Source organism: Sceloporus occidentalis, unplaced genomic scaffold (assembly GCF_023333645.1).
Source record: "Sceloporus occidentalis isolate IW3139 unplaced genomic scaffold, rSceOcc1.0.p SCAF_3, whole genome shotgun sequence".
NCBI classification, from domain to species: Eukaryota; Metazoa; Chordata; class Lepidosauria; order Squamata; family Phrynosomatidae; genus Sceloporus; species Sceloporus occidentalis.
Window position 1 is genome coordinate 51371516 of NW_028316983.1, and position 27081 is coordinate 51398596.

Sequence of the window (27081 nt, forward strand, 5' to 3'; positions counted from 1 at the left end):
AGAAAGTGGGAAGACCAAGGGTTAGAGAAATAGTTCTAAGAAATGCCTCCAAACTATTTGGAATAAGAATCCTGTGGAACCTGGTGGTCACAGTTTTAGCTTGGCCAGTTACCAGGACTATGTTTTACCTGGTTCTCTATTTTCAGTGCTACTGGGCCAGGCTTAATTTTGTTGTCAATGTATGATGCTCTGATCTCCTTGGGACCTATTTACTTGATATACCACCTCTTCCCCTACAGAGTGCTCCTATACCATCCAGAATGTATCTGATGTGTGCTCTGGTAGGACACTGGGGAAGAGCAATAGTTGTAGGTTCAATAATTATGATCTCATAATGTCCTATAGGCATGGTACCAAAATATAAACAGATGCTCCATTCATGTGTAGGTTTGTTCATATACATTGATGAGTGAAATGAATGACAGATGTAGGACCCAGAAAATTTGTTTGCACACACTAGAGCTGTGACTATCATCTCCCATTGCAAAGAATTAGGTTAACTGAAAAGAACTGTAAGACTGACTGCAAGCCTAGTTACAAGCAAGGAAGAGAAATCAAATCTTCTGACATCCTTATCGACCTGTGCAGGGCCTGAATTAACAAGACAGAGACAAAACTCTCTGTGCACCATTACTCAGGCATTTACCTACACAGTCCCCCATCATGTCATGATTGGAGATAGGATATAGAGCAGCTGAAACAAAGAAGGACAATTAGTCTCAGAGTTAATAGGTAATTTCATTTCTAATTAAAGTTTTCCCTTATGCATGGCAAGCCTGATATTGGCACCCTCTGGAGGATGGTCTAATTATAATAGATTTATAAGCTTTTTTTGTGTGTGTATGTATATATATATATAATTAAAAATCTATCCTATCACATGGCCAACCCAATCTAACTCTGGAAGTGTTAGTTACACAGTTTTAATTAAATTTTATTTAAATTAGCAACATGCATCAATTGAGATATGCCTTTTTATTTATGCCACTTCTAAACAGATGGAATAACTACAGCTGTTACTCAAGAAGCGCCATACTTGGAATAATAAACAGGAAGTAGAAGGCCATAGATTGGCAGCTTAGTATTATCTGAGAAATCATTATTCACATTTTCAAGCACTGACCAGATGCTGGCCTGCTTTTTCATATGTAACACTGTTACAGTGCTACTTTTAATCATAGAATCATAGAATTTTATGATTACAAGTAGCACTGTAATAGTGTTGCATATGAAAAAAGCAGGCCAGCATCTGATCAGTGCTTGAAAATGTGAATAATGGTTTCTCAGGTAATAAGTACCTACATATGAGAACTAGCATGCTCAGCTACAAAATTCCCCAGATGACCTTAAGATCAGTTGCTATCTTTGAGTTCCTTTGAAGATAAAACTGAAAATAAGGGGAAAGGTTAGAACAAAAAAAAGTTATGTTCTTTACAAAAAGGGAAAGCTGAAATGGCCAGTACCACCTTTCAGATACAGACTTGTGTCCTGAACTGTATGCAGGCAGGATGTAAACAGCACCATCTATGGAATAATAAAAGGATTTAAGAATGTCCTTCATTAAAAAAAAACCCAGACAACATACTCAGGAAAACATGTCTTATTTTCATTCTAAAAATTCTTTGTCATCTTTTTGTCATACAACAGATTATGATTCAAGTACTTACAGAAAGGGCTCAGACTGAGCCTCTCCAGAACAGAATCCCCTGCCTAATCATGCTGGCTGAAAAATATGGGACTTTGCTACCTCTGATAGCCAATTCTAAGTATGTGAGATATTAAGGTGGATCACTGGGGAAAAATTGTGACCAAAGACACAGATGTATTGAGAAGACAAATCAACCCCCAGAAGCTTCTAGAAGTACACATTTAACTAATCTGAAATCACAGGGAAGAGATAAGAAATGGCAATATATTTTAGCAGCCAGCCTGTCCTAGATCTGAGGTCTAGAAATGAGTTTGTTAGACCCTAAGAGAATGCAGTATTTACTAAGAAAATGTTTTTGTCTAATTGTATACCCCCCAAAAAAGTAAAACAGAGGCCATGAGTTACGTATTTATCATGTAGCTAATGGCAGCAAAGCAGGTTGGCTGTAATACTACGAAAAACTCTTTCTACAGAAAGAAAAAAAATGCTAACATTTTTACACTGTTTTTAGCAACACCGCTAAACCATTTCACGTTGTGGAGAATATGCAAAACAGTATATAAATGGAAAGAAAAAATGACATGAAGCAATGTGTGAATCAAAGAAAAGTGACCAAAGGTATCAATATATTTAGGTGAGGGAACAATCTCAGCACGTTCCCATTATCCATCACCCTTCAACAACTCTTCAAAATACACTGCATTGGCATGATAGGCAGTCAGCATGTTCACTGGTCTTCGGTATACTTGATAGTATGAACGAGATGCCTCTGCATAATAGTCCCGCCATGCTCGATAATATGATCTCCAGTATTCCTCAGAACTCTGGTTCTCCAAACATTTGTCATGGAGTGCATTTTCTGAACTGTCTTTCTTGGCGGGCTTGACGATGGGAGCACAGTGGCTCTGCCTCTTCTCTTTGCTTTGTTTCACACTCTGTTTCATCTTTTTCTGGATCAGAGGTGTTTCTTGGAACTTCTCTGGTTCAGGGCTACTGAATTCCTGAGTGTTTCTCTGAACAGTCCGATTTGTTGAAAGCACTTTGTCTCTCTGCAGTGTATTTGAAGAGCTTTTAACATAGGATTGTTCCTTCTGGCCATATGCAGATGACCCAGAACTGCAAGAGCTACTGTCACTGTCAGATTCTCCAGTCCATTCCCCAGATGTTGTTGCAACTTTTATGCTAGATTCCATTCCTGTTGAATTAAAGGTATCATGTTTTGGGTGCTTATGCTGTTCTCCAGGCTCAGTGTAGCTTCTTAGGATCTCCACTTCTCTTTCTAATCCTTCCTTAATGAAGTATTCATAATCCTCAACAAACTCAGCCATGCTCCATGAATTGGTAAACTGATAATTCTTAAAAGATGATAAGCAAGGGATCTTAGGGAGCATGTTTTGTAAAGTTTCCCTGTCTACCGGATTGCTAACTTGCCCAGCAGTTGGGACATCAGGTTCCATCTGGAGTTTCTGCTGTGAGACTCTATGAGAAGACTGCAGATTCCCAGTTAGTGCTACCTCATTATGATCCACTCTGCTTTTAAGCAGCTGCTTTTGTTTGGGAACCTGTTTTGATGGTGCTGCAGGAGCATTTTTACAAGCAACATGAGAAGCCTGTGCTTTGGGGCTTACTGTTTTATGCTGCATTGTCCCTTCTCCTTTTTTAGTTGGTAATGAAGATGCACACAGTGAAGCATTGGGGTATGGGACAGCAGTGACTTCTACATCCCAACTTTCAAACTGTTCCATCAGCTCAGGGGGTACAGGTTCTTCAAAAGAAAAATGCCAGCAGTTAAAAACAGTACACAGTATGTCATCCCAAAGTAATTAAGACATAAATGAGCTAGAAGACACCAACCAATCATAATTACAGTTACTTTAATTGCTTAACTCTTTTAACATTTATGCCTACTCATAATCTAAACATGCATTCTATTTTCCAGTGAAAAGAACAGGCCTGATGTACATTTAATCCTTCCATATCCTATAATTATTTTTAAGTACAACCAAGAATTTCTTAAACCAAAAATTGGAACCTGGAAACATTCAGCTTAAATGAAATATGAACTAAATACAAGCATATGTCAGACATAAATTTTACCACTGTGTTAAAAGTGTTTGTCAATTTTTTTATAAGAAAGCAGGTGGGAAGATCAAGACATTACACAATACTGCAAAATAAGTCACAGCAGGAAGTTAACTAATGATAATACAAACTCCTGCCTTTCCTGTCCTGTCTTGTCCTTTATCTGCTGAAGGGAACTGCTTTCCAACTGCCTTCCAGCTATAATACTGTAAATCTACAGTGCTATACAAATAAAGTATAATAATAATAATAACAATAATAATAATAATAGGACCATGTCTTCCATCATAAGCACTTCCAAAATGAAAGTGTTTTTAATAAAATGTGTTATTTGCTGGAAAGGTTACTTATCTTAATCATACTGTAATATCATTATTAAAGTTAATACCAACAGATTTAATTTTATAAACATTAAAATATTAACATCTAAAACCTCAAAGACAAACTTCCAAAACTATTTCAACTCATCTATTTCCTAACCAGGATTCAGAATGGAACCATGGCTAGATGATTAACAGTGTCATCCTATGCATGCCTACTCAGAAACAAGTCACACTGATTTTATTGCAACTTACTTCCAGGCAAGCAAGTATAAGACCTCGGCCTACTTTTAATAACTCTGGGATGCCAGTCATGAGGCCATGCTCAAAATTCAAGCATTAAAATTTCACATGTACAAAAAAACCATACCTGGTAAAGGAAGAAGCTGGAGGTTACATTTCTGTGCAATTTTCATCATCATGTTTTCTTCTTCTCCACGACAGCAATACGTCACTGCTAGTCCTAAGGTTCCTGTTACAGAGAAATAAATTAGCAGGGTTAGTGTTGTAAATCCACCATCTGCCACTGCACAGCAAATCCACAACAGCGCTTACCAAAGCGTCCTGCTCTTCCAATCCGATGCATGTACGTTTCCCAGTCCAAAGGCACATCTAAGTTGATGACTAAATTCACCTTCTCAGCATCAATACCACGGGATGTCTGGAGAAAAGAAAGGGGAAAGACAAAAGCAGTAATGAGCAGGACGCATGCAAACATGTAAGATAGGCCACCCATTCAGATATTCCCCCACTTACTCTGGTCTGCTATAAGCTTCACAGAGAATTCAGGCAAGGTGAAAATGCAGAGAATATACACATAACATTACAAAATAACACTAGTACAACAAATAGCATTCATTAATTATTTATGCTAAATAGTTTTATAAAGTCACTGGGCAAAATCCAAAAGCTATGCAATTTCAATGAAACAGAAAGCACACAAGTTCTTAATTGAATCATTCTATAAATATTACAAATAATCGGAATTCTCAAATGCTAAGATTTTTATTTTGTAATTTCTCTTAGAATAATACTTGCACAAATTTCAGTGAAAATGATGTTTGAATTTATTCTGGAAACAGACAGTGCAGCTTCATTCAGGTAATTTAACAAGTCTTAATGATGGAAGGAAAATACCTATCTCATTTTTCAGATGCAAGACTGTGCTTGCTAGTTTCATGTGACTGCTACTCAGTTCTGTAATAAATATACCGTATATACTTGGCTATAAATTGACCTCATGTATAACTCAAGGGCAGGTTTGGGGGCCAAAATTATAGATTTTGATATGACCCATGGATAAGTTGAAGGTAAAACCTAGGGGCATGTAACAAAAGGTCTAAAGGATGAAGCAAATGAAAGCAATTCCAAAGAACTTACAAAAATTCCAGCAGACATAACTGTTTGTACTCACACTAAAGTCTGGATGGATGAGAGAATAGAAAGGAAACAGTGCTTCTAGGGCAGATTATGCTCTTGCATTTCACCAGGGGATTGTTCCCTTTTTTATAAGAGTTAAAGTACAGGACTTAAATTGGCCTGTGGATAAATCGATCCAGGTTTTTGAGGGCAATTTTTTTTCCTAAAAATTCTAGACTTATACATGAGTATATACAGTATTTATGAGCTATACCTTAAGTTGAAATAGAAAAAACTAACCAAATCAGTTGAAATCAAGACTCTGCAATGGAACTGCTTTAGTTTAGCCATGGCATCAAGTCGCTGGTTCTGATTCATACTGCCTAAAGAAAGAAAATGGAAAAAAGTGAGTGTGTGGGAGGACAACCTAGCTTACTAGCAGAAGCATTAGGATAACTCGTTTGTTGTTCAAACTGATGAAATTCAAAACTGAATCCACAGAATTTGTGTCTACTTCATAGGAATGTCTAATTTAGCTGCAGGGCATGAGAGTAGAATGCAACTTGAAACAGCAGAACTATACCTTAACGCAAATGCTGTTTTGTTCAAAACATCTGATATTAATAGTGCATTTCTACACACACCTGCTCAGATGTTAAATCTTGCTCAGATTAATAAACTTATTCCAATGTGAATACATACAAGCCTAAAATTAAGCTACCCTAATTATATACACGTTTATAAGCATGAATCAGCTGCTATGATGTTAACACAAGAGGCCTACTTGCCTGAAATACACTCAGCAGGAAAACCTTTAGATGTCAGCAAGTCTGCAAGGTGTTGGGCACTTTGGAGAGAAAGACAGACAAAATCAGTATAAATGCCACAACATTCCCTGGTGTCCCCCTTCACCAGCTACCCAAAATCACCTGACAAGAATATTGATTGATTGATTAAGATTTTATTTCTATACCGCCGTTCCCACGATCACGGCAGTTTACAGCAATACAAATGCATACAGTACCGATTAAAAGAAAACAAACTTCACAATAAGAAACACCCTAAATAAACCAGCATAACTATACATCATTAAAAACCTCATAAAATCAGTTAAAAATTACTAATCAATCTAAAAATCCAATACCATACAACACACAATACATAGGGGAAAAACAGTCAGGACATGTGAGGGAAGGCTTGACGGAATAAATGAGTCTTCAGGTGCTTCTTAAACGACTCCAGGGAGAGGGCTAAGCGGAGCTCCTCAGGGAGAGCGTTCCAAGATTGCGGGGCTGCCACAGAGAATGCCCTTTGCGCCGTTAGTACAAATCTTGTCTTAGGAACGCTCAAAAGATTTTTCCCACCTGACCTGAGTGTGCGGGGCGGATTGTATGGGGAGACGCGGTCCTCCAAGTACTCTGGGCCCAAGCCATTTAGGGCTTTATATGTGATAGTTATCTTGTTTATTTTGTTCAATTATGGATTCTTGATTTGGCTATTTAACTCAAAACAAAACTAAAATTTCAGAAATAGTTCTATCATTTAAAATGCATTCAGCCTTATATATGTATTCTAAACAGTAGGTGACTGCTCTTAAGAGCCCTACAGATGTGTTGCCCCAATGACATTATATACAATTCCTCGCTCCTTGCTTCATGAAACAAGAGGAAACCCCAGATAACTGTTTTTATTATTCCATGATCTTATTATGTATTTCAAAAACAAAGGTAAAATACCGGCTATGTAGATTCGAGAAGACTAGGGCCTGGTTGAAAGGAATCTTGCTGAATAGCTCCAGTAAATGTTCAGCCTTCTCCTCAAAAGTCTTATGAGGCAATGGATGAGAATTCACAACTTTGAAGTACTGCTTCAATCCTAACCAAGACAGGATAAGCTCATATCACACATAAATACAACCCCCTCCCCCCCCCCCCACAAAACACTTAGAGACAAGGATAAATATTTTATAATGAAGACCGGTTTTCACCAACTATGTCTGGCTGAAACATTGCTGTACAGAGCAGTGGTTTAGCAGACTGTAATGTATTCAAAACATGTATTTACTGATACAATGAGCATACGTCTGTTAAGTATTGGAGCTGAGCAGAAGTGGGCAGAAGACAGATAGGAATCTACTGAACCTCTAAGTGATTTTCAGTAGTCTAACAAGGATTTCTGATCTGCAACACAAAGTGACCCATATCCTAAATTATATTGCTGAAATGAACATAACCTGGAGTAAGAAGTTGATTTTTATGGGCAAGGACACCGATATTAAAAATAAATTATTTATTTCTAAGTATATGTCTTTTGCATCAAGTTATCATTAAAACCTCCAGAGTGATACAAAGAGCACACCATACGTACCAATGAGACTTGGGTCAGTGGGATTCAACCTCACAAAAGTGGGATCTCTCATGTACCTAGTCAAAGTATTGGCCAAGGATTCAGGATATGTGGCTGAAACAGCCAGCATCTGCTTATTAGCTGGCAAAGAAGAATAAATCCAGCTAGAAAGAGAAGGAGAGAAAATGAAAAAATGTTTTCACCCATATTATACTTCACAGTTTAAGGTTGCATTTTTCCAAAGGAAATGCAAAACGTAGTAACAGACAAGATACATTTTACTGATGATCACAGCAGAACAAATGTCCAGAATAACTCTGGCCTGGTCCAGACGGACGCAAAAGGACGCCCTCATTACGTGCGAGGGGCGGTGCTTCTAGACACACATGTGTCCGCACATCGTGAGTGCACCATTATGATGTTGCGAGTGCGCCATTGGCGCACTGCAATGTCATAATGGCGTTGCAAGAAGAACCCGCTTCTTGCAGGTTCTTTTTGGTCCATGGGGCAGTCCTGCGGTCTGGAGGCTGTGGCTTCCCCACGAACCAAAGCTAGGTGCCAGGAGACCGTCCTTTTTGGACAGTCTGTCCCGTGCCTCTGTGAAGATGATCTACCAACGTAATCTATGGTACCAATCAAGGCCAGCCTCAAAGAGGAAGGATTAAGTCCTTCCTAATGCTAGAATACAAATGACAAAGTGTGCATCTTTAGGATTGTGTTTCAAAGATTAGTGCCCACCAGCAAGAAAGCCCTGTTTCAGTGCATGCTAACCTCACTGACCTTGTCAAAGTGGGAACTTGAACTGGACCACAGCATGTACCCCCCATATAGATTTTTGTATTTGATCAAGTTTCTATAGCTGAAGGTAGATAACTTTAAACCTCTTAAAAGCAGGCTAAGAATAAAATTTTGAATTGGGTCTGGAAATACACTCATAGACAGCACAACCAAAACAAGATTGTAGTTATGCTGCACTAGCATCTGGGTGGGTCTGTAATTCTAGTTCTTGTATCAGCTGTACTTTCTGAACTGTCTTTCACAGCAGCCTCATCTAAAGTGCACTGCAGCAGTTTAATTTGGAGGTCACCAGGCTACCATGGAGCCCTGGTGGCACAGTGGTTAAATGCCTGTATTGCAGCCATTCACTCAAAACCACAAGGTTGCGAGTTCAAGACCAGCAAAAGGGCCCAAGCTCAACTCAGGCTTGCATCCTTCCGAGGTCGCTAAAATGAGTACCCAGACTGTTGGGGGCAAATTAGCTTACTTGCTAATTAGCTTACTTACTGTTCACCGCTATGATCTTTGGAATAGCGGTATATAAATAAAACAAATTATTATTATTATTAAGCCTGACTGCTTCAAGTTGGAGCTTGTACAAAACTCTCCAGCCCACTGTTGCTACTGGTTACCTCCAATAGCACTAACTCCAGAAGTCTCCCATGCTGTACATCTGGATAATGCAAACCTCTACAAGACTAGTTGTACAAACTATCTAGAATCTGCCTTTTGAGGCCCAGCTTTCAACTTGCTTCACCCTCAGCCACCCCATAAATAAATGCAGACACCTATTCAAATGTGTTTCTCCTCCCTAGAATAAATGTGTTTCAGAGTTATGGCTGAATGTCATCACACTATCATCAACCTGATCTGTCTCAGAACCTTAATAAATTTAGATGAACAGAGGATAGGAAGGAATCCTGTGACATTCTACTATGTCAAGATAATGGTTCAATATGAATTGCAGAAATAATTCAGCTTGGCATTATGGTAACTGTTATGCTCCATGCACAACAGCAAAGCTTGCCATAAGTTGGAAACTATTTAAACGCACACAACACCAACAGAGCTTTTTTGCGAGTGATAATTTTTTTCTCTAATTATTCCTACTTGATTTGCTCCTGGAAACTGCCTTCTTCCAGAAGCTTGTCAGCTTCGTCAAGAATGAAGAGGCGGATGCTGGCTGTATTCAGGTAGTCCAGCTCTATGAGTTGCTTTATACGACCTGCCAATGAGAAGTCTCTTTAATATCTCATGAATTTATGGAAACAACTGTATTATGCAAATGTATATAACACACTAAATTAAATAAATTCTCTTCAAAATAATTTCAGATATTGATCTATAAAAATGCCCGATTACCTTTTTTTTTTTTTTTTTACATATTTTATATAATTTCTCAGGATAACAAGATAACAAATTCTGCTCTCTAACACAATTGTAAGGACATGATCTACCAACAGTTTTTGTAGCACATGATAAAAAAAAGATTGAAATATCTCCAATGCCATATTTTCTTACCAGGCGTGCCAACTGCTATATGGCATTTTTTCAGCCTTATTTTATCTTGGTTTAAAGGTGTGCCTCCAATGAAAACATGACAGTCCAAGCCTTCCATTTTGATCCCAATAGTTGTAATAACTGCATGTATCTGTACAGCAATCTCTCGGGTAGGAGCCAAAACTAAAATCTGAAACAAAGGTCAAACTCTGAATAAAACAGAGCAAAAGCAAACAAAGGGCAGTCTATTCAGTTTCCTGTAGAGTCCCCCACTGCTACAGTGCTCCACCCCACAAAATTTTAGAGAACTACTGGAAAAGCGTCTAGGGCACCACCACTGGGGGACAAAACTCCCTCACCTCCCTTCCCCTCCTACCTTCCCCCTTCCCTCCTTGGTGGCTTGGATTTCCTCAGCCCACAGGGAGTGTGAGGACTCCCCACAGGCTGAGGAGAACCAAGCTGGGAAGGGGTTGACTGGGCCCAGCCCTCTACTCCGCGGCTTGGATTTCTTCAGCCCGCAGGAAGTGCATGCACTCCCCACAGGCTGAGGAGAACCAAGCCGGGAAGGGGAGGACTGGGCCCAGCCCTCTACTCCGTGGCTTGGATTTCTTCAGCCCGCGGGGAGTGCATGCACTCCCCACAGGCTCAGGAGAACCAAGCTGGGAAGGGGAGGACTTGGCCCTACCCTCTCCTCCGTGGCTTGATTTCCTCAGCCCGCGGGGAGTGTTTGCACTCCCCGCAGGCTGAGTAGAACCAAGCCGGGAAGGGGAGTACTGGGCCCAGACTTCTCTGTGGCTTGGATTTCTTCAGCCCGCGGGGAGGACTTGCAGTCCTCCCCTTCCCAGCTTGGTTTTCTTCAGCCTGCAGAGAGTGCACACACTTCCTTCTGGCTAAGGAAAATGAAGCCACGCCAACAGACCTGCCTGGAAGAAGACAAGCCCTCCCTTCAGCCACCATCTTGAGGGAGAGAGAGGCAGGCTAGCTCCACTAGACCTGCCTGGAAGAAGAAAAGCCCTCCCTTCAGCCACCATCTTGAGGGAGAGAGAGGCAGGCTAGCTCCAACAGGCCTGCCTGGAAGAAGATGAGCCCTCCCTCCAGTCCATCTGCCTTGGTCCAGGCCTCCGAGAGAAGAATGCTGGACCTGATCCCCTCACCTCCTCACCATTCCCTTCTCCTTTTGTGTCGTGTCTTTTAGATTGTAAGCCTGCGGGCAGGGAACCGTCTATTATCCCCTCTGTTGTAAACCACTTGGATTCCCAGTGATTGGGTGGTATATAAATAAATCCTATTATTATTATTATTATTATTATTATTATCCGACGTTCCATGCTTCTTCATGAGCGTGCACATTGAGGCGCTCATGAAGAAACATGGAACATTGGATAATCCAGAATGCCGGATAATCAAAGGTCGGATAATTGGGACTCTACTGTAGTTTCTTTCATCGAAGCCATAAACAAGACACTGATAATTGACACAGTGGCTGCACATACGACCCTTTTTTCTGCGTATCTTTCCCAGAGCTGCCAAACTGTGAGGGAACAATACACAGCCAGCAAGAAGCTGCCTAGAGCAGCTTCTTCCTTGCAGCGTCATAAGGGCTGGAATGCAGCCCTATGACGCTGCTTCCACTGTGTGACGTGCGGACACTGTGCGTTGCGTACGTCATCATGCCGGCCCCTGTGTGGACGGGAGGCCGGCATGATAGCAGCGGCGGCACATTCTAGGGTTCCTGAGCGTGCAGTTGCTGCTCGCTCCAGAACCCTAGAATCGGTGTCACCATGCTGCTTCCTACCTGTGTGTACTGGGCCACAGATCCATATGTGCAGATAGACAGGCAGGAACATCAGTTATGTGTATTTGGAATCCTGCTTTTAACTGTTCACAACACTTGTAGTCTTTTCCCAAACTTTACAGATGGATATAAAGTGCACCTGTGTAACTGGACTTTCCAGGATAAGAGAATCTAGTGCAATAGTAGAGAAGACACAGGTTTTACCAGTACCAGATTTTGCTTGCACAATAAGATCTGAAATATAAAGAAAGGACACACATCAAAAAGCAGACAAGTGTACATCACAAGTAAGCCAGAACTTGCGTGAATAAGGAATGGCACTTTCAAAGAATTTTCAAAGAAGTCCTTAAAAGCTTATTAGTGGTTCCTCAGTTACAATACCTGCCCTGGTGAACAATTATTCCTAGAAGATTAAACATCATTACCCACTATCTTTTGCAAAGGGCACGGTAAAACCACAGGGCTGACTACAGTTTTTTTTATATCACACAGTGAACCTAGCAACAATTCCATGTAGACTCAGTACTCACCTCAAAATTTGTTTTCAGAGAAGCAGCCAGACTGCTCTTCTATAACAAAAACACCTAACCTTCTTGAATCATAACAAATTTATTATGGGCCAAGCTTTCATAAGAGTAATAGTGGTTTGAGAATTGGACTCAAGCCATCATGGGACAAGCTTTCATGAGAATGGTTTGGTCATCTAACTAGGACTCTGGAGTGTGTGTGTGTCTGCACCTCCAAGTCACCATGAACTTCACAGGGTTTTCTTAGGCAAGGAATACTCAAGAGATGGTTTGTCATTGTCTTCCTCCAGACGTAAGTCAGAAATGACTTGAAGTCACACAACAGCACAAGCTTTCATGGTCTAGCGTCCACTTCATCAGAAACATGCAGTGCTATTCCAAATCTGCACAAGGTTGTGAATATATATGCGGAATGATAGAAAGCGGCGGGGAAGGACGACATCAAATCCAAAAGGTTCAGAATGCCACAACTACAATGTGTCACAGCTATTTTTGACCCACAACTCTCATAAGTTTCAGCCATTATAAACCAAAGACAGACACAGATTATTACAGAATTGGAAAAGATTAGGCCATCCAATCCAACCCCCTTCTATGCAGGATTATGGGTGTTATAGTCCAAAAAATATCTAGAGGACCCCAGTTACTCATCCCTGGCTTAAAATATTGAAGAAAACACAGCACTTGGTTAATCATGATTTTGGCAACAGCATCCAAAATACTCATGCCCTCCAGCTCCACTACACTCCATCCCCTTGAAGACCAGCATGTCTTGTTGTTGTGTGCCCTCAAGTAGTTTCCAACTTATAGTGAGAGACTACGTGTGAAAGGGATCTAGGAGTCCTAGTAGACCACAAGTTGAACATGAGTCAACAGTGTGATGCAGCAGCTAAAAAGACCAATGCAATTTTAGGCTGCATCAATAGAAATATAGTGTCTAGATCAAGGGAAGTAATAGTGCCACTCTATTCTGCCTTGGTCAGGCCACACCTGGAATACTGTGTCCAGTTCTGGGCACCACAATTCAAAAAGGACATTGAGAAACTGGAGCGTGTCCAAAGGAGAGCGACTAAAATGGTGAAGGGTCTGGAAACCATGCCCTATGAGGAACGACTTAGGGAGCTGGGCATGTTTAGCCTGGAAAAAAGAAGGTTTAGAGGTGATGTGATAGCCCTCTTTAAATATTTGAAGGGATGTCATATTGAGGAGGGAGCAAGCTTGTTTTCTGCTGCTCCAGAGAGTAGAACCTGGAACAATGGATGCAAGCTGAAGGAAAAGAGATTCCATCTCAACATGAGGAAGAACTTCCTGACAGTAAGGGCTGTTCTATAGTGGAACACACTCCCTCAGAGAGTGGTGGAGTCTCCTTCCTTGGAGGTCTTTAAACAGAGGCTGGATGGCCATCTGTGAGGGATGCTTTGATTGAGAGTTCCTGCATGGCAGTTGGGCTGGATGGCCCTTGCGGTCTCTTCCAACCCTGTGTTCTATGAATATAGTGACCCTAGGAACCAGTGTGGTGTAGTGGTTTGAGAGATGGACTCTGGAGACCAGGGTTCAGTTCCCTACTGAGTGACCTTGGGCAAGACACACTCTCTCAGCCTCAAAGGAAGGCAATGAAAAGCCTCCTCTGAACAATTTATCGCAAGATAACACCATCATAGGTTTGCATTACGGTTATCATAAGTCGGCAATGACTTGAAGGTGCACCACAACGTACTCTAGTTTTTTATTGTTGTTGTGTGTCTTCATGTCATTCCCGACTTATGCCAACCCTAAAACGAACCTATCATGAGGTTTGCTATGACCTTCCCCTGAGAGAGTGTGACTCAGTGGGTTTCATATCTATTTCTTTGTAATCCAGTGGTCCCCAAACTGTGCTCTTTATGGGATTTTGGACTTCAGCTCCCAGAATCCCAGACTATTGTCCAACATGGCTGAGGCTTCTGGGAGAAGAAGTCCAAAACCTCTTAAAGGGCACAGTTTGGGGACCACTGCAAACGATCACACGTTGACACGGAGGTCCAAAACACACTGAGGAAATAATCCAGTTTGAGACCGCTTTAAACTGCCCTGGCTCAGTGCTAGGGAATCCTGGGAAGTGTAGTTTATTGTGGCACCAGAGCTCTCTCTGGCAGAGAAGGCTCAACATCTCACAAGACTACAGTTCCCAGCATTCCCTAGCACTCAGCCGGGGCAGTTAAGGCGGTCTCAAAGTGGGTTATTTCTGCAGCGTGTTTTGGACCTAAGCCTCCCCTCCTGGCCTCACCTAAACCGCACCGCCCCAGAGGGATGGCTTTGAGCTGCACGGGAGAAGGACGAAGGAAGCCAGCCGCCTTCAGGCCTTCCAGCACCGGGCCGGACAGCAGGAGGGAGCTGAAGTCTTCGGGCCCTTCGCGCATGTGGACATCCCGGGTGCGAAGCCAGCTGCCAGGCGGAGAAGTCCCGCCAGCCGCCATTTTAGAAAGAGCGCCTCCGCAGCAACTCTCGCGAGAAGAGAAACGAGAGCGAGAGCAGCAGCACCGGAGAGAGCGCGCGCCTGAAAAGAAAAGAAGACCGTTAGAGGGTGAGGAGGAGGAGCTAAAAGGGGGCGGGGAGAGTGAACGAATGGATATGATTGGACGAGGAGGGGAAAAAGCGGGCGAAACCATCGGGGAGGTTCGCGGGGGGGGACTGAGGCGTAGTTCATTGCTTTTGAAGTTGTTAGAGATAGAGAAAGTCATTGCTGGAAGTAGTAAGGAGAAACATAAGTCCAAATATCTGTGACACAAGTCCAAAATACACACTGCAGAAATAATAATCCTGTTTGAGACCGCTTCAACTGCCCTGGCTCAGTGCTAGGGAATCTTGGGAATTGTAGTTTACTGTAGTTCTCTCTGACAGAGAAGTCTGACTCTCTCACAAAACTACAGTTCCCAGAATTCCCTATTATTATTATTATTATTATTATTATTATTATTATTTCTATCCTGCTTTCCTCCTCCCAAGACAGGGACCCAAAAGGAGTAAGCAAGACACTTGCAGGATGTGTAACCCAAGTCCAAAACACACACTGCAGAAATAATTCAGTTTGAGACCACTGCAACTGCCCTGGCTCATTGCTAGGGAATCCTGGGAATTGTAGTTCATTGTGGCACCAGAGCTATCTCTGACAGAGAAGGCAAAATGTCTCATAAAGCTAGTTCCCAGAATTCCCTATCATCATCATCATCATCATCATCATCATCATCAATATTCTCTATGCATACCATGAAAATAAATGCCTATGTGCAGATAGGTCTCTGTAGGACTGGGCTCCTATATTTATGTTGAAGCTGACCCTTTTTATTATGTTGTATTCTAGCTGGAGAACAGGTGCCCAAAAAGTGTTTACCCTTTTAAAAATGCGAAACAACAAATTCTTGTTATAAGGAAGGTTTGGTGTTTTTTTAAAAAGTTCAGCATATGGGTAAGAAAAGGATAAGTTGAATTTGGTGAACAGTGCTTTCCAGTTAAATCCTACATTCATAAATCCTCTCTATATAGGAGTTTATCACACAGGAGGAATTTCTCTTAATTTCGAATGAAAAGAAAGTGGGGCCAGAACGCATTCATGTGAATTCGCTAGTTCAGTGAATTCACGTGAATTCAAATTGCGTTTGAACTGACTTCCCATTGCCCGAAAATAGCATGCCATTGCCCAAAATTGCGTGTGATCACCTCTCCCGCATGATTGTGTTCGGACTGACTTCCCATTGCCCAAAATTGCACGTGGTAGTCTATCGCGCAATAACATTAAACTCCATGATTGCATTAGGATTGCCATTGGATGATCCTTCCAATTTCCCTTGTCTGATAAACTCTTATGAAAAAAGCATATTATGGGTTTAAGCAGAGTTACTGGTTGATGCCTTCAATTCACACAAATTTATTTTAAATATCTGTTGGAAATTCTGTTTCTCACCAGAAGAGGGTGCAGCTTACATATAAGATGTGTATTTTATCCTTTATCTGAAAAAAGGTTGATTATCCTTTATCCTTTTTTGGGAAGCCAAAAAAATTTCCAAAATCCAAAATGTTTTGAATGCCAGCATGACACCACAAGTTCAGTGTACACAAATGTTGTTTCATGCACAAAATAACTTAAAGTATTGTATAAAATGCCCTTCAGAGTATGTGTATAAAGTGTATAAGAAACCTCTCCAAGATCTCGTGATGTATGTGCAAAATATTCAAAAATCTGGTTCCAAGCATTTTGGATAAGGGATACTCAACTTGTATTTATGTGTGCGATACATATATTGTATAAATAAAAATAGTTACTCATAAAAAATAATCCCACTTTGTGGGCTGATGTAATTTCTGTTAAGGAGAAACAGTAACAAGATGACCAAGCACACATGAACACACAAACAAAATCAGGTATGCTGATCAAACTTTTGGAAATGGGCCTTGTGAATATTGCAATAATTTGAGTACAGTAGATCAAAAAACAAGCACTATGTTTCTTTATTGTTGTTAACTGCCTTCAAGTTGGTTTCGACTCATGGCAACATTGTGGATGAGACATCTTTGAGATCCCCTATCCTCCACTGCTTTGCTTAGGTCCTGTAGATTCAGGCCTATGACCTCCATGATTGAGTCTATCCATCTGGCAGGTGGCCTTCCTCCCTTTCTGCTGCCCTCCACCTTCCTTTACATAACTGTCTTTCCTGGTGAATGAGGCCTTTTCATGATGTGACCAAGGTAAAACAGCCTCAGTTTCATCATTTTTGGCTTCCAGGGAAAGTTCAGACTTGACTTGTTCAAGGACCCATTTGTTTGTCTTTTTGGCTGTCTATGGGGCTGTGCAGACCGGCCATTAAGGCCAGCCTCAGGGTGAAGTCCAGGTGTGGCATCCATATGATACATGCCCCACCTTCACCTCCATGGCGGTGTGATGCCATGCACTGCTCCACACGGTGCGCAGCATCTTGGCGCTCCTCTGGGGCTATGTTTACACAACGCAATGTACTTATACTTATAGCCGCGCTGCCGCAGCTATCACACCCTTTTCAGGGCGCAAAAAGTACCTGCTTTTTGCAGTTCCTCTTTGTGCCCTGGAAAGGCCTGATTGGGGCTGCAGCATGCGGTTGCCACAGCCCTGATCTGAGAAAGATAGAGGCATCTGCAGGCCATCCCTTCAGGGGCAATCTGCACAGTCTGCACTATGATATCCTAGGCACTCTTCTCCAGCGCCACATTTCAAATAAGTCAATTTTCTTTCTGTCGGTTTTCGTCATTGTGTCATACATGGTGATGGGGGATATAATGGCTTGGATGATTCTAACTTTAATGCTCAGTTGTATATCTTTGCACTTTAGGATCTTGTCTAGTTCTTTTATGGCTGCCCTTCCCATTGCTAGTTTTGTTTTTTAAAAATCTTGATTTCAGACTCCATTCTGTTTAATGTTTGATCCAAGTATTGTTTTATTTATTTATGTCCCTCCTTCCTCCTGGTACAGGGATTCAAGGCAACTCAAGGTACAGGAAGACTTTAACTATTCTGATTTCTTCATTATCTAGGTTGAATTTATGTGTATCCTCTGTGGTCGTTATTTTTGTTTTCTTTATGTTCAGTAATCCTGCCCTTGAACTTTCTTTCTTGACCAGAATTTTGATTATCCAGTGTACAGTACTTGTTTTCACTTCATGTCCATTTACCCTCATTTTAGTACTACATGAATGCATCTCTGTAAATATTAGCATTGTGCAACAAATTGTGATTTATAATCCTGACTTGTTTTCAAACCATAATTTAAACCAGGGTTCCACAAGAAGTTGCTAGGAATTCTGTGAAAGATTGTGACCGGAGGAAAAAAACACATATATGTGGTTTTTAGTATGCATGCACACTAATTTTTTGCACATGTTCCCTGAAACCTCAAAAAAATATTCCAAGGGTTCTTCCAGGGTACAAAGGTTGAGCAAGGTTGAAGCTTTCCAGAGTTTTCTAGGCGGTTTAAAAATCAAAGCAAAATCTTCTAATCTCATCATGGAGACTTCATGGTTATGTTTGAATCAGGCTATTGCATTGACTTGTGTAACTTGATCAATATGTATGGACATTTCTTCTTTTTTATCTAGGTGTTAGATTATGTAGTAAAATAAAGATAGCATGGACTATTATTTATTCTTTGTTTCCCTTTTTATTGAAGAGAAACATACATTTAATTAAAATGTTTAACCTTTTGTATTATGTTTACGATGCCTACATCATGTCCTTCTTCTGATGCTTAAACAAAGGGTTATCCATTCTATTTTTTGAAAATGGTGTGAGGTATTTCTTTGTACTGGACAAGTATGCATGACTAGGATGAGAAAGAGATTTTTCAGTAATGAATAATTTTTTAAAAAATGTTACATATAATTCATTTTGCAGGCTTTTTGCCCACAATGAGTCTAGAGACTTAGAAGGGATTAAAACTCCATAAATCTGTTCAAGATTAGTAAAAAAAAAAAAAATTCAAATGTGTGTAGCCTTTTTTCCTACATAGTGAAATGTAAGCATACTGCTGGGAAGGTCTGTGTAGCTTACTTTTCCCCATAAACCATCACAAACTTTGAACAGAGAAGTCTGAAACAGCTGTTTGGGGTTTATTCTTTTCTCCTATTTCAGTTAATATCATGAGCAGCTGCTCTGTGAGTTTAGCTCAGATTTAAAATATTACGGGTGAGGTGAGAGGTAAAGAAAAGTCTCCTCCATAAAATTTGCCAGGCATGATTCCAAAGCAACTTTTCTTGGGCTTTCCAGAATAATCAGCTAGATTGAGGATTGCCAGAAGCTTTTTATTGCGATGTTGTCTAGAATGATATAATTATTCAGTCCCATGACTGAAAAGATAGCTGGTGAGATACCATGGGGGAGTTTAGCAAAAGAAGACTTAAGTGTGTTACAACAATAATATATTAAGATATGAGCTACAACATTCATAATGGGTTTAGAAGTTCATATTCAGCTCATTCATTATGAATACATTTATCAGCAAGTCATCCAAATTATAATTCTGCAAGTTACTGTGAAATCACATTGTGAGAGCTAGTGTGGAATCTATTTCAACACGGAGAAATGTAAGGTACTGATTTAGGACAGAAACATGAAATGCATAGATATAGGATAAGGGACACCTAGCTTAATGAAACTGTGCCGCCGCCAGAGCCCTGTTGGAGGGCACCACCGACGGCATCGGGCCTCCAGGAGGCCCACTGCCGCCACCGGAGCCCTCAAATAGGGCTGCGACGGGGCATTGGGCCTTCCAGAGGCCCGCTGCCGCCGCTGGAGCCCTGTTGGAGGGCACCAACAACGGCATCGGGCCTCCAGGAGCCTCCTCGAATAGGGCTCTGACGGCCGCATCGGGCCTATTGGAGGCCGAAGTCTCGCGCAACCTTCTTTGAGGTCGCGTGAGACTTCGCCTCTGGGCGCCGCCATTTTGGGCGAAAAAATGGCAGTGCCCAGCGCGGCTTTTTGCCGCTCTGGGTGCCGTCATTTTTTCGCCCGGCGGCGGCGATGGCGGTGGCGGTGGCAACCGCCCCCAGGGGCCGCAAGGAAGGCCTCCGGGGGCCGGATTCGGCCCGCAGGCCGGAGGTTGCCGACCCCTGGTCTATACTATAAGTCAATCTCATACATAAGTCAAGGGCAGGTTTTGGGGCCAAAATTATGGATTTTGATATGACCCGTGGACAAGTTGAGGATAAAACTTAGGCACATGTAATGAAGGATGTAAAGGATGAAATAATGGGGAACAATGCCAAAGAACTTACAAAATTCCAGCAGACATAACTAGTTGTGCACATACTAAAGGCTGGATGGATGAGAGAGTAGAAGGGGGTCAGTGCTTCCAAGGCAGATTAAACGCTTTCCTTTCACCATATATAACATATGCACGTTAAAATACAATACTAACATTGACCCATGGATAGGCCAACTCAGGTTTTGGGTCAATTTTTAACCTAAATTTCTAGATTTATACATGAGTATATACAGTATTTGAAGAGGTGTCACATTGGAGATGGTGCAAGCTTGTTTTCTTCTGCTCCAGAGACTAGAACACAGAACAATGGATGCAAGCTACAGGTAAAGAGATTCCATGTCAGCATTAGGAGGAACATCTTGACAGTAAGGGTTGTTGGACAGTGGAACACACTCCCTCAGAGTATGGTGGAGTCTCCTTCCCTGGAGGTCTTTAAGCAGAGGCTGGATGGCCATCTGTCGGGGATGCTTTGATTGTGATTTCTTGCATGGCAGGGGGTTGGACTGAATGGCCCTTGTGGTCTCTTCCAGCTCTATGATTCTATGAAGCACTAATGGCCATATGGCTTCAGAGACTTAACGACACCTCTCCTAGGGATTTGCTAGACCATTTCAGGCCAGGTCAGATTCAAACGATATACAGTATGCGAGTCTTCTCCTTAAATTAGGGATACCTATCGATTTATGTTCCTAGTCTGTAAGATTTCTACACAATGGCTAGTAGCAGCTTCACTGGAGATTAGTAGTTGCTGAGGGATTGGCGTATCAAAGCATTTGATGCACTCTGCATATCTTAGCCCCTGAAAACACACACATCTGCTTCTGGTAAAGTTAGAAAATGTTGGGACTTCCAAAAATAAAACTCCTGTGTAACGTATAACTTGAACATGACAATATGTTTTAGTTAGCAGAGTTCTGGAGAGGTTTTTCAGTTAGTCTCAAAGGTGCTACAAGCTCTCCCTACATACTGATTCTACAGATTAACACGGCTATATCTTTGAATATTTTTGGGCTGCTCATAGAATCCCCCAGCTAGCAGCCAGTTCAAAAAGTAAATTTTCTTACTGTTTTTCTTTTCGATTTTAGTATTCTAGGCTTCATATCTGTATGAATACAGTATATGTGAGGAGCTTCATATTGCAGAATGGATTTTTATAAGGGAAGCTACATCTCCATCTCTCTGCACACCTTCCCAGTCAGTAAACTCTGTCAGGGCAACCTCTTCTCTCCCACTTTTAGCAACAGCACAATATACTATGTGGAGAAGTGGGAAATTGTTTTCTTAACAGTAACAACCTGGCTGGGCAACTTTCCCTTAGAGGTCTGACCAGTACCAACAGTGGCTTCATTTCAGCACCAGGTTAAGCAACTTTTCAACCAAGCATTGGATGCCTGGTGAGATCCTGGTTTGGTTTTATCTATTGGATTGCAGGATTTATTTTGTTGGTTGAATTTTGAACTCCTTTTATTTGTTTTAGATTGTTGTTTTACTGATTGTACCCCTCTATTAATCTTTAAATATAGGACCTTATATAAAGGACCATATATATATGACCTTTACCTTATAGGATGCACTAGAAATGCTTTTAATAAAATGCAGTAAGATCACAGCTGTATAACATTCTGCCTCTTTTGGTCAGGAGGCAAAGTATGATTTGTACAAAGATGGACTTGCAGTTTACAACACAACTAGACAAGCTAAAAGCAGGCTGTAATCTAGTTTAGATTAGATTCACAAAACTTTCATAGCACTTACTTAGAAAATTCATAGTTTTTTTCATTTCTAGAAACACCCAACAAAAAGTAAATATCCATTTCCTGCTACTAGAACATTGCTTATTTATTTATTCATTCATTTGTTTAATTTTTTAGTTTGGTTTTAATACCTTTTTTTTTCTTGGACTGGGTAAAAATTCTTTCCAGACTCTGTCTACAGCCTTTGCCCCAAAGACAAATACTTGTACTACTACAATAAACTAACACAAAAGTGCAACTGATTACAAATATACTTGGACAGAAATCTGTAGCCCTGTATGGCTAGATCATAAAGAATACTCCACTGTAATTGAGATTCTGTGTATGGAGAAAGAAGGATGAATATAAAAATGGTGTAGCTGAAATTAGTTATACCTTTTAGCAACAGAGTGTGATCCTTCAGGGTAGTAGTCAGGGCTTATGCTGCACTTTATGAAATCAACTTCTATTCATTATGGTCCAAGGCGATGTAATAAATAACCTTGCCAGATTGGCCTACAGTTTATTGCAGTTTGATTTGTATTTTAACAGTGATGCTGACAGTGTGATCTGTAGCTGGGGAAGTTGTGCTATGGCTTCAAAGATAAATTGGTGGATTTTTAATTGACAAAGATATTGGTTCTGAAATGAAGCCTGATGGTCATTAAGAGATTGCAGAAAATGTCTTGACTCATGTAGCTGTCCAAAAAGTGGGACATGCACAATACTTTGAGTAATGAACTGCTCCTGTTCAGAATTCTAGTAAGCTAGTGTGGTGTGGTGGTTTAAGCACAGGACTGAGACTCAGGAGACCAGGGTTTGAATCCCCACTCAGCCATGGAAACAGTGACCTTGGGCAAATCTGTCACACTCTTGGTCTCAGAGAAAGGCAAAAGGAAACGCTTCTGAACAAATCTTGCTGAGAAAACCCCATGATAGGATCAGCTTAGGGTCATGTTAAGTTGGAAATAACTTGAAGGCACACAACAACAGCACATCTTAATAGGGAACTAGGGCCTGGTACATACCTCCCCGTCAGGGAGGGCTGGAGGCATCTGGTTTTCCCCCGGAGGGACGCCACAGCAGCCAAACTGCATGGCGTCCCTCCGCCCCAAAAAGAACCCGGAAAAAACAGATTCTTTTTCTGATGTTATGCGGACATCACAAATGCGCCATTGGCACACTCATGATGTAAGCAACGAACAGCGACATCTGTATGGTGCATGTCGCTTACGTCATCATGGCAGCGTACATGTGGATGGGATGCCGCCATGATGCCGCCGCCATCATGTGCTAGGGTTTCAGAGCGTGCAGATGCTGCATGCTCCGGAACCCTAGTATCGGTGGCGGCACACCACTTTTGGCCCATCTGTCCCAGGCCTATATTACCCTAAAATAGAATATGTGAGCCAGCATGGTGTACTGGTTTGAGCATTGGACTACGACGGTGGAGATGTGGGTTTGATTCCCTACTCAGCCATGGAAACCCACTATCTGTTCTGTTATCTTTCTACAAATCCCTAAGGTTATCAGTTTTTTGTGGTTTGAACTGAAGTTTCAAGGTGACATCTCAGTGTTGGGAGTGTTGGTTATAACCTTCACTAGGTCTCTAAAATTTTGCTTTTGTTATCTGCTCTGCATCCCTCTAACAGACTCTTCTCCTGAAGCATATGGCAAAGCCAGGCTTTCCTTTGGCTTGCCAAGTACAGTCCTTTGGCCCAGCATGGTATCTCTAGGCTTTACCAGACAGCAAATTTATCTCCCACGCTCTGATGCTTTGAGCCTGAAGCCTAAACCTGCAGAGAGATGGGAACTGTCTGGAAATCAGGTCTTCTTTCAGTCTGAGATCTCAGGGACACTTAACTGAAATATATTCCTGAAATCTGTGGAAAGGTGTATATGCTTTGTTTAGGAGGCAGAAGTTAGCCACCTCTACAATTAAAAATTAAGATGGCACAGTGCCATGCTGAGTTTGGATGTTGAATATCCAATTGAATAGTCATCAAACTAACCGGATGAGTTTAGATAAAACATTATGTTACAGCTTGGCCTTCTTCACAGGATTCTTGTGAGGCTAAAATAGTCTGAAGAAACATAATGCATCTATTAAAACACCTGCAGTCCCCCATCATAGCAGCTGGATGTAATGCAGTCTCAGAACAGCTTTACTACCTTACAAAATTAAGTATGGAATATATGTATTTGCCAACAGAACTGACAAGCAATCTGTTTCTTAAAATACCAACAGAATTCTTTACTTCTGTTCTTGCTAGTAATAATAATTTCATGTTTTGAAACAGCATAAAAATGTATTTTGGTTTGAGGAAAAGAGGAAACTTTCATACAGAGCAGAAGAGCCTTAAACGGATCCTCTCCATCCATGATAATATATACCAGAGTTCTGAGCAGAGCTTCTTTAATAGTTTTAATAAACAAAACAAAATCTAACCCAGATATATCCACCTATGGATTTGTATCTGCCCTGGAAATAGTGAGAGGCTCTGAAAGAAAATTGGCAGCCAGAGCAAGCATTGAGAGATAATCATTCCCACACCGACATGCGATATTACAGCTAATTTAGTAACTATGATATTCTGTTGGAGGTGTCACTGACGTCAGTCTGGCAAGTCTGCAAACTTCCTAGAGGGGGTTGTTAAAGTAATTGCTTCCTCGTTAAACAGAGTTTGCCAAATCCTAACCCCTCCAATCCAGTTGACATCATTTGCATAATCTACACTCCAATTGTCCTAATCATGTAAATTACATATACAAAATTATTTTGTCTGGTTTGCGGAACTTACTTGGTGCAGTTCAGTCTGCTTCCCGCAAATGAAGCAGGGCTTGAAAATAACAGTGTAATCTGTTTTCACCTGGGTAGCTTTTTGCTGTGTTTTTAGTACTCCAGGCCTACATCCATACTGCAGAAATAATCCAGTTTGAAACCAGTTTAACTACCCTGGTTCAATGCTATGGAATTCTGGGAACTGTAGTTTGTTGTAGCATCAGAGCTCTTTAACAGAGAAGGCTAAATGTCTCACAAATCTACAGTTCCCAGAATTCTATAGCATTGAGCCATGACAGTTAAAAGTGGTGCCAAACTGGATTTTTTTCTACAGTGCAAATGCAGCCATTGTTAGCCTGGCAGCTGTGGGAAATCAAACAGAAAGGAGCAAGTTTCCTTTTTTCACTGTACATTGAAGTGTGTCTGGATCACATTTGTACATACCTGAGCTGAAGTCCTGTGAAGCTCCAAGTCTCCCCAGATGTTAATTTTTGTTTCATATTCTGCTTCTGGGACTGTCAACATTATGCATGATTTGAGAAGTTCACATGTACATCCTCAACACCATTCTCAGAACCATAATTATAAATTCACCAAAACGTAAGCTTATGTAAACATCATTTTGAAAACACTAGGTTCCTTCAGACTAGAATAAAGAACCTGAGTTCTCATGATACAGCCCTTTGGGTTTTCCTGGTTGTTGTCAACCACATCCTCCATGTCTACTCATAATCAATTCATTTTGGAAGTGTTTGTAGTGATTTCATGGTTCCCAAAGATTTCTTTTTTAAAAAAAAACTGGTTTGCAGGGGGGCTCTGATGGTTTGTCTCCTCTAATTTGTTTTAAAAATATTCCTATAATTATAGAGTAAAAGTGCCATTTCATTGATGCACTATAGCACTTTAACTCTTTAAAGAAAGAGAAGAAAGGTTGTTCTTTGTCATTTAGATGTGTCCCAGAATTAAGAAGAAACCCACTCAAGGGTGGGAGTAAAATGCTGTGACTGGTGCTAGGAATTGTCACAAAATAGTCAAGGATGAGAAAAATGTATTGGGATATTTAAAAAAAAAAACAACAACCCTAAAGCAATGATATCATAGCCTCCTAACACACTTGCCCTGTGTGGAGAAGTCCAACTCTTGGCTCCTTTACTACAGTTAGGATGAAAGTTGAAATCTTGCACCCACTTCTTGGAGAGGGGTGAGCAATGTTGGCCTTCCAGATGTTGCTGGACTACAGCTTTCATTTATAACATAACATAATAAGTACAGACATCTGTAAAATATGCAGTACATTAACCTTGCTGTATCGATCCATGTTTTAATTACCAATAATAATGATACATTTTCTTCAGTGTTTAAGAGTCTAAATACACAACTTCCATTATCTCAAGCCATTATAGTTAATTTTGAGGAATGCTGTAAATTTCAGTTCAAAAATACCAGGACAGTTACACTTTGTCTACCTGTGGTCTTAGTACTGTATATACTCATGTATAAGTCTAGAAATTTAGGTCAAAAAATTGACCCGAAAAACCTGAGTTGACTTATCCATGGGTCAATGTAAGTACTGTATCTTAACTCTCATTTAAAAGAAGAAACAATCTCTTGGTGAAAAGCAAGAGTATAATCTGTCCTGGAAGCACTGACCCCCTCTATTCTCTTATCCATCCAGCCTTAAGAGTAAGCACAAATAATTATGTCTGCTGGAATTTTGCAAGTTCTTTGACATTGTTTTACTTTGGTTCATCCTTTTGATCCTTTGCTAAATGCCCCCAAGTTTTACCCTCGACTTATCCACGGGTCATAGCAAAATCCATAATTTTGGCCCCAAAACTTGCCCTCAACTTATACATGTGGTCGTCTTATAGTTGAGTATATATGGTAGTTCCTTTCCACTAAATGGGATATACTGTAGTTACAAACTTGAGCTCTCTCTCTCTCTCTCTATATATATATATATATATATATATATGGTATATCCTCAGCAATAGGTTAAGTTTAGTTTACTTTTATAATTACAGATAATATATCAGGTGCTATGAGAGGGAGATCACTGAAGTGTCATTGCATCTCCCATGGGACTGGGAATCTTGCTGAAGTCATTAGGTGGAACAAAATAAAATAAATTGTTTGTTTTTATTAGTTTCTTTCTTTACATTTATTTGTATTAGTTACATTTGTATTCCAGCCTTCCTCCAATGACCTCCAGGTACATATACGTATGGCTCTCCGATTCCACACTTTATCTCGCTGATAACAATCATATGTGGTACATCAAGCAGTGGGTGGCATTGAGGCTAGATCTCACACATTCCAATCCAATGTTCTAATCACTATAAATTTTAAATATGCAGATAGAGCACTAATTTTAATTTGACTTACTTAAAGAGTTGCATGATTTTTAAGCAGAACCATTTTACTATTTCCTGGCCTCTGAGGGGAA

At 40.8% G+C, this 27081-nt stretch overlaps 1 protein-coding gene across 2 annotated transcripts; it reads right to left on the bottom strand.

Annotated features, from left to right (window-relative positions):
* Positions 1 to 2240: 2240 nt before the first annotated feature.
* On the bottom strand, positions 2241 to 14853 carry LOC149315909 (putative ATP-dependent RNA helicase DDX20). Of its 2 annotated transcripts, XM_089514409.1 has the most exons (11): positions 14621 to 14853; positions 11967 to 12061; positions 10054 to 10222; positions 9643 to 9757; positions 7777 to 7919; positions 7146 to 7284; positions 6194 to 6256; positions 5710 to 5788; positions 4606 to 4711; positions 4421 to 4522; positions 2241 to 3413 (listed from the first exon to the last, which is right to left on the bottom strand). In XM_089514409.1, exons 1-11 carry the CDS (start codon positions 14808 to 14810, stop codon positions 2311 to 2313), a joined length of 2304 nt encoding a protein of 767 aa, XP_089370535.1. In that variant the 5' UTR covers positions 14811 to 14853; the 3' UTR covers positions 2241 to 2310. The 2 variants fall into 2 exon arrangements, with proteins under 2 accessions (XP_089370535.1, XP_089370536.1); XM_089514410.1 differs by lacking the exons at positions 11967 to 12061; positions 14621 to 14853 and adding an exon at positions 11828 to 11936.
* Between the last annotated feature and the right edge of the window lie 12228 nt (positions 14854 to 27081).

Excerpts from the sequence above, each read along its gene's own strand:
- LOC149315909 (XM_089514409.1), bottom strand. The coding sequence starts at position 14,810 with ATGGCGGCTGGCGGGACTTCTCCGCCTGGCAGCTGGCTTCGCACCCGG. Across the intron at positions 7,285-7,776 it reads CACTGACCCAAGTCTCATTG|GATTGAAGCAGTACTTCAAA; the intron begins GTACGTATGGTG and ends TGTCTTGGTTAG. Across the intron at positions 4,712-5,709 it reads TCTTGATTTCAACTGATTTG|ACATCCCGTGGTATTGATGC; the intron begins GTTAGTTTTTTC and ends TCTTTTCTCCAG.